This window comes from Periophthalmus magnuspinnatus, chromosome 21 (assembly GCF_009829125.3).
Source record: "Periophthalmus magnuspinnatus isolate fPerMag1 chromosome 21, fPerMag1.2.pri, whole genome shotgun sequence".
Taxonomy (NCBI): Eukaryota; Metazoa; Chordata; class Actinopteri; order Gobiiformes; family Gobiidae; genus Periophthalmus; species Periophthalmus magnuspinnatus.
Window position 1 is genome coordinate 8780157 of NC_047146.1, and position 7605 is coordinate 8787761.

The 7605-nt window shown below is 38.4% G+C and overlaps 2 protein-coding genes across 3 annotated transcripts; one reads left to right on the forward strand and one right to left on the reverse strand.

The window, feature by feature from the left end:
• Nucleotides 1-502: 502 nt before the first annotated feature.
• On the forward strand, nt 503-2937 carry LOC117389457 (growth hormone-regulated TBC protein 1-A-like). 2 transcript variants are annotated; one of them, XM_033987137.2, is made up of 8 exons: nt 503-705; nt 1030-1178; nt 1563-1721; nt 1786-1910; nt 2101-2197; nt 2274-2446; nt 2514-2699; nt 2778-2937. In XM_033987137.2, the coding sequence occupies exons 1-8, from the start codon at nt 647-649 to the stop codon at nt 2874-2876; spliced, it is 1047 nt and encodes a 348-aa protein (XP_033843028.1). In that variant the 5' UTR covers nt 503-646; the 3' UTR covers nt 2877-2937. The 2 variants fall into 2 exon arrangements, with proteins under 2 accessions (XP_033843028.1, XP_055086409.1); XM_055230434.1 differs by having other exon boundaries at nt 1033-1178.
• Nucleotides 2905-5270, reverse strand: lamp1b (lysosomal associated membrane protein 1b). Its single transcript, XM_033987136.2, has 6 exons — nt 4913-5270; nt 4471-4664; nt 4269-4394; nt 4122-4188; nt 3874-4041; nt 2905-3804 (listed from the first exon to the last, which is right to left on the reverse strand). The coding sequence occupies exons 1-6, from the start codon at nt 4965-4967 to the stop codon at nt 3665-3667; spliced, it is 750 nt and encodes a 249-aa protein (XP_033843027.1). The 5' UTR covers nt 4968-5270; the 3' UTR covers nt 2905-3664.
• Between the last annotated feature and the right edge of the window lie 2335 nt (nt 5271-7605).

Consider the following 7605-nt stretch of genomic DNA (forward strand, 5'->3'; position numbering starts at 1 on the left):
GACTTTAATTTGCCATAAAACAAGTGAAATTGTCCTGTTTATTCCAGGTCCCTGTGCTTTTCACAGATTAGTGCAGGTTCCCTCTGAACACATGTGACAGGCATGTAAGGGGCGTTCTGGAGGGGCACATCACCTGCATGATTCCATGGAAATAAAAAGTTAAAACCATGCTTCTGAACGTTCTCCATGGAGACAGTAAATGTTATACAAAGAAATAACATTTCCATGGAAACCAGGCCAAATAAGAGTTGTTTTGAGGAGTTTTGTGGAGATGCAAGCCCACACATATGGGTGTTTTTCATTGCAATAAACACAACCAAAATGAAAAGGCGTGCTTTTATTTTAGTTTTTTTGTTTTTGACTTTAAACATTTGGCACACATTACACATTATAATCACTTGTTCTGTTTTCACTACGTCTGTGCTTGTAATAGAGAATAAGAGTATGCCTATTAGAATTCTCCACTCCTTCATGTAAATACTGTGCTCAGGTGCACTTGGGAGTTCCTTACAGAAGCCCCTCCCCTTTTGCAGTCAGGTAACATTCTCAGTTGACATTTTGTTATTTGCCATGAATGCAGCCATTTCTCTTCAAGCAGATGAAATGATAAATTAATGACCAGGGGACCAGTGCATCTGGAGCAAAAATGGATAGAGAAGTGGAAGGGACTGTTTCTGAGCCTCTTTCGGATTATGTCACCACTGAGTAAGTCTTATTTATTATAGTTTATTACGTCAGTTTATTCTTTGAGCTTGTTGTATAATTGCTTTAAATAAAAGTAAAGTTATCCCATTAACTATACACCTTTAACTAGTTCAAACGGACAATTTTTTTGGTTTTCTATCTCTATTTGACAGTAATTTAAAACGACAGTCACCCCTCTCGGGTATTTGATCTGCCTTAGAAACCCTACCCAGCTGAAGCTACTAGTTTTCCTTCATTAGGAATAGTGTATGGGGATGAAACACAATCCCACTGTGGTCACTGAACTTCTTTGAGCAGTCATTTCAAAGCTTCTCGATTGTGCAGCAGGACTGACCTGTATGGATTTGAGAGACCTCATGATTTTGAAAGCTACAAAGACATGATGGATACATATGCCTCAGTCCTCAGCAGAAGGTCACAAAGGTGGTCCCAACTGCTTCAGGGAAAACCAGATGTTGAGAAGAACATGACAGGTATTACAAACAGAACAACGAAAAAGTATTGAAATTGCAATTTGGATGGACACAATTAGTAAATAGCATTAAGGCTGCAACTTTTGAAGTACCATAAATAACTCCATAAACCACAAAATATCCAGTTTTATTCTGCTAGCCCTATAGATCTATACAAACATGTTTTGACATGTGAGTCTTGTAGTTTGTCCAATCATATTTCATTTTTTTAATCAATTTTTCTGGACACATTCAAAATGTGAATTTTGTATCGAATTCTATTATCTCTTAAATTAAACATGAAAATGCAAATCTAATCACAATGACAATGCTTGCCTGAGAAATTGAGATTTGATATTTTTTTTCATATAGTTCAGTCCTAATATATGTTTTTTTCGTTGCAAGTAAAGAGATTTGTGCGAAAAGGCGTGCCTAATGAGCATCGTGCCAGAATCTGGATGGCAGCAAGTGGTGCCCGGGAAAAACAAGAGAGTAACAATGGGTATTACCAGTCGCTACTGGCAGCTGAGCATGACACTAAACTTAAAGAGACTATTTACACAGGTAAATATATGTATTTATATTTGTATATGTATATTTGTTCTGAATCAATGTTTGCATTTTACAGACATGCATCGAACATTCCCTGACAACATCCTATTTAAAACCAAAGCGGATTCATGCTTGCAAAAAGCTCTCTACAATATTCTAGTGGCATACGGACATCATAATAAAGCTGTAGGATATTGTCAGGTAAGGAGCAAAGACATGTTACTTAACACTGACCTTTGCTTTAAAACGAGACCATCTAGTTTTCCATATTCCTCAGTAAAATGAGACTACCTGAGCACAGAGTCGATCCTGAATCGCATCAGTCATTTGTACTGAGCACATGGTCCACTTGAATTGCCTGTAACATTTGTATCTGTATTTTATTTATCAGGGGATGAATTTTATTGCGGGATATCTCATTCTAATTACCAAAGATGAAGAGAAATCCTTCTGGCTCTTGGAAGCTCTGTTGGACAGAATACTCCCTGGTACTTATAGGTCATCTTTTAAGTAATGCCTAAGTTTATTTTTTTCATTAAGTTTCACTCTCATAAACAATTGTAGACTACTACAGCCCTGATATGCTGGGACTGAAAACTGACCAGAAGGTTCTAGGTGAACTTGTGAAGACTAAAGCTCCAGCTGTGGGTCAGCTTATGGATCAGTATCCTGGTATATGGACACTGGTGGTCTCTCGTTGGTTCATCTGCCTGTACATCGACATTCTTCCCATAGAGGTGGGAAAACAATCTGAACACAAATGCAGTGTTGGCAGCTGTTGACCTGAGCTTGCTTGTTTTCCAGACTGTGTTGCGAATTTGGGACTGTCTCTTTTACGAAGGCTCCAAGGTACTTTTCCGTGTTGCTCTGACTCTGATAATTCACCATCAGTCAGAAATCCTGAGAGCTCGCTCTCTACCTGATGTGTGCTCATGTTTCAAAGAAATGACCCAGGGAGTATTCACTCTAGACTGCCACACCTTCATGCAGGTGAGTCCTGTTCACATCCTTTTACATTGTTGATTTTGGATTCTGTTTTACATCAGAGGCACGACAATTCTTTTACAGAAAATATTTACTGAACCTGGAAGCCTATCCAAGGCAACTATTGAGAAACTAAGAGAAAAATGCAGAAAACAAGTTATTGAAGAATCTCACCTGCCATAAGGATTTTTTTACATTATATTTTTGTGAGGGATGGGGCAATTTTGTACAGGTTTACTTTAACTATTACATAGTTTGACTGAAAAAAAAACAACTCTTTAAATAAACTTTGAAATTCACTCATTTATTTTTATTAAACTCCCTTTTAGAAATAACATCAGTCCATTAAAACAATATATGTATACAAGTGACAAAAAACATATCAAACAAACATAATATTACATGACCATGTGTGTACATGGCAGAGGCAGTGATGTTTATGAAATGTCTACTTCCCATGTAACCATTGAAAAGGCACTGGTATTATGGCTTACTGTACATTTATAAACAACTGTAGTGAGTAACATTTCCCTTTAGCACCCAAAATATCAAGTCTTAATTGATCCTAGCCAACAGCTAGATTATAGAGGACTGACATTTCTTTACGTTCCCCTGCTAAAAGTGCAACAAACGCCATAGAAAACAGTGAAGTTGGTAGAAATTTAGTTACTGTTCTTGAACTGTTAAGCTGTCTTGAATTGAGGATGGTTTAAGCCAAATATAGCAAAGTATCCTTTTTACACTTTTCAGAAGAGAAACTAACAAAATTTGATTTAAATCCCTTATTTAAAATGTGCAGATTTTGAGAACTTTTATGGACCTATTAAATCTGTGTTGTAAGAGCTTTTGTCCTAAGTAACAGATAAGAGACATTCACAGAAACGTGCAAAAGAAAAAAGGGTATGATGGGAAAAGTATAGCCAATTAGAAAATACAGTGGACACTGGCCTTATAGAAAATGACACTGCAATTTAAATGGTCTGATAGCCTGCATGACTTCTCTTCTTGCCAATCAGGTAGGCCAATAGCACAATAAGTACAAGTACTGCCAAAGCTGCCCCAACCACAATAGGAATTATCAAGTTATCTTCATCCAACAGGCATTCCAGCACTGAAAATATACACCTCATTAGCCATTACAAGTATGTTAAAGCATAATGAAAACGATGGAGGAATTTACCAGATCCAAATGCATCTCCTGTCAGATCAAAGGGCTGCACATGTAGCAAGTATGTGTTAAGTGAAAAGTCTGGGGACACCTCTAGGGTTTGCGCCGACTGACACATGTATGAGAAGCCAAGGCTGCCCCGGAGGTAGTCCAGGCTGTCATTGTGGGCAGAAAAGCGCTCTATACAACACGGAAGAAAAAAAAAAAGTTGAATTTCCAACTTCCGTAAACATGTAAATTATATTTACATTTACTCTTACCTTTCATGTCCGGCCAGATTGCCAAAATAGACAAACCATTCAAATGGTATTTATTAGATGTGGTATTCTGGGAAAAAACAGATTTAATTAACACAAAAGGAGTATGGTGATAACACTGACGACATCAGACTGGTATAACAAACTCACTAAGGAGAATACAAAAGTAAGTTCTGTCTTTAGGCCTGATTGGAGTGTCAAAGTGGCCCTTTCTTTGTCACATGTTCCTGAGCTTGTAGTCTCATTTGGTTTAAGGTTGACAACGTTTCGCACAGTCTATAAAATTGAACAAAGAAAAACAGATCAGATGCAAATCATAAAAAAATAAATATTTGTACTTCATGTTGCTCACCAGATTTTGAGCATCACTGAAGCTTATATTGATCTGGACAGCCATATTTGCTTTCAAGCATACTGTGCCATTCTCATTTTTGACTCTATATTCTCCTTGAGGGGGTATGCCAGGGCCCTTGTGAGGTGGAGGAGTTGTTGGTGGAGGTACAGGTGTGGAAACAGAGTCAGCGGAACCTTGGTGCAAAATAGTGGCTGCAAAAATACAATTGCTGTTTTAGTATTTTAACAACAGTACTCTTTGAAGGTAAATGGCAATATTGTTAAAATAAACAAAACAATTATATTGCACAAAGCAAGTTGTACACAAATACACATATTTATAGTTTTAGCTGTTTGAGGTTAATACTTTATTTAAGAAATGTATGCATAATATTAACTATCTAACGTTGTTTAGCTTTCAGAGCATCAACATTTGAACAACAGAACCTAGTTTAACTTACCGAAAATTAAATACAGGCTCAATCCCACGCACAATGCCGTGCCAATCTGTGCCATTGTACACAGCTTTCTCAAAAGTTTGGTTACGCAATCACAGTATCAACACAACAGCAACACAACAGCAGACAGACAACTATTTAGCTAAACGCGCTGCCCCGCTAAGCTAACTTTAGGTTTTCAAGAACTCCTTAAAACGTCCTTTGACTTAAATGCTGCTGTGATTAAACCTTTTTCTTGTTTCTAGAAGCAAAGCAACAAAGTGATGAATAACGCGCGGAAAATATCGTGTGTCGTCGTGAGCTGTTTACCGCCGCAGAGTCTGTCATCCACATCATGTGACACGACGCTTAAAAAACACCCGCGTGTCACGTGACCACCCAGCAGCCCCCGAAACTGCAGCCTCTCCTCATTAGCATAAGATATAAAACACTTATCTTTTTAATAACTTTTGCCTGCCATGTTATTCTGTAGTTGCACCAAATTATCAAACGCACTAATGAAAAAAAACAATAATTTGAACAAATGAAAAAATATTAAATGTATAGTGCACAGATATTTTAAAAAACATTTGATTTTTGTATTTTGATTTTTTTTTTTTTTTTTTAATTCATGTTTTTTTCAATAGCTTCCAGGTCAGGTGATGTAAAAACTCCAAACCAACTTATTATAGCAGTCCCTGTCCCAAAGTATCATGCACTTCTTTTGGTTATTATTGTATTCTCCAGGTATCATGCATAGCTCTTGTTTTCCCAAATTAGCAAGGGCTGGGAGATAAAAATCTAATTGTGATCTCATATCAGTAACAATATGGCATTTTTCAAGCAGGTATCTGGAACAGCTGACATCTCTTGATGCCCCCCCCCCCTTTTGTTTTTTCAATCTTATCTCTGAGGGAGAGCATGCTTGTATCTGCCATCTTGTCCTTTCGGTCATTATTCACAGCTCATGACCATAGATGAAGTATGAACAGAGATCTAAACCAGACCTAAACCAGGACAGAATCAGGGAGAATAGGAACATGGATTAACTGGTAAATCATGAGCTTTGCGTTTCACCTCAGTTTCACCTCCACCTTCTTCACTTTCTCATACTCCATTCTTCCCTCACTCGTGAACAAGACCCAACCACTGATGGTGGGGTTAATGGTTGCAGCTGAGACTAGCACCAGAGACTTTAGCACCAGAGAAGACTGAGCAGGTGCCTCAACAACCTGCTCAACAGACACAACGTCAAGCCGTTGTGAGGTGGGACCAGGGGAAGGAAACTGAACTTGGGCAAGAGGTTGAAACAGCAGTCCCTGGGAAGGATACTAGACAGTGCACCTTGGACTCCGTTGTTCTGCTGGGGGCCTTCAATATGAGGGGTGATCTGGAAAAATGGCCTCTCTGATGTTCAGTTATTGGACTTCTGTACTAGTCACAGTTTGTCCATACAGAACAAGGGTGGGCATGTGGCACCAGGACACCCTAGGCCGAAGGTTTATGATCAACTTTGTTCTCGTGTCATCTGACCTTTGGCCATGTGTTTTGGTGGGGTCTTCACGAGTGAGGGAAGGATGGAGTGTGAGAAGGTGAGGAAGGAGCTGAGTTGAAACGCAAAGCTCATAATTTACTGGTCAATAAACGTTCCTACTCTCCCTGGTTCTGTCCTGGTTTAGATCTTTGTTCCTACTGTTAGGCGTGTTCTATTGTTAGGCGTGTTTTATCAAAAATGATGACTGGATTCGGTCACTTCACATCACAAAAATGTATTCCCCTAACAAATACAATCCTAACACAGGGCTCTGGGGTCAGACCGTGTCCCTGAAAGCCTACGTATGCAGGACTTAAGCCAGGCGCTCTGACTTGCGTGCCTCTCTCCTTGACCCAAAGGTAAAATACAACATGAATATGCAAATATGTTGAGCAGATTGACGCCTTGGTGCTCCTTCCGGCCTCGTTCACCTCTCTCGGACATCCCCGACTGCACTGGTCTGTTTTTTGGCCTTGAGTCTCCTCCGGCTGCCTTATCTCTCTAAAGGAGTTTCTGCAAAGGACCCGACTGCCTCCCATTATTCAGAACACACAATGCTGCCTTTAAAGGGCACTATTATAGTGAATAAATGATTTCAGTGTTAAAGCATATGTAATATGTAACTTCAATAAACAGTATCCAAACGAATATATAAATTCAGTATAAAAAATAGTTTTCAAATCAAACATGTGACTTCATGAAACAGTATTCAAACAAATATATGAAATCAGTGTTGATATATACATGTAATGCACCTAAAAAGGTTTGTTCAAACTAATATATGAATTCAGAGTTTTGATATATATGTGTGATGCAGAAGAAGCTTTATTCCTTAATATACCCTTCAACGTGTAATGCACTAGAAGCTTTACTGAAACTAATATATGCATTCAGTGTTTTGATATATATTTGTGATGCAGAAGAAGCTTTATTACTTGATATACCCTTCACTACTCTCACCTGACCTTGACCTTGACACCACTCTGAGGAGGTGTTTCGGACATGGAAAAATGTCATATTGTCACAGGTATGAGATAACAATTACATTTTTATCACCCAGCCCTCATTAATTTGGGAAACAAAAGGTGTGTGTGATACCTGAAGACTAGGAATACTATAATAGCTTGGTTGTGGAAAAAAATCACTGAATTTCTATGAAACAAAATCACTGAATCACTGAAAA

Excerpts from the sequence above, each read along its gene's own strand:
- LOC117389457 (XM_033987137.2), top strand. The coding sequence starts at position 647 with ATGGATAGAGAAGTGGAAGGGACTGTTTCTGAGCCTCTTTCGGATTAT. Across the intron at positions 1,722-1,785 it reads TAAAGAGACTATTTACACAG|ACATGCATCGAACATTCCCT; the intron begins GTAAATATATGT and ends TGCATTTTACAG. Across the intron at positions 2,700-2,777 it reads ACTGCCACACCTTCATGCAG|AAAATATTTACTGAACCTGG; the intron begins GTGAGTCCTGTT and ends ATTCTTTTACAG.
- lamp1b (XM_033987136.2), bottom strand. The coding sequence starts at position 4,967 with ATGGCACAGATTGGCACGGCATTGTGCGTGGGATTGAGCCTGTATTTA. Across the intron at positions 4,189-4,268 it reads TTACTTTTGTATTCTCCTTA|AATACCACATCTAATAAATA; the intron begins GTGAGTTTGTTA and ends GTTTTTTCCCAG. Across the intron at positions 4,042-4,121 it reads AATCTGGCCGGACATGAAAG|AGCGCTTTTCTGCCCACAAT; the intron begins GTAAGAGTAAAT and ends CGTGTTGTATAG.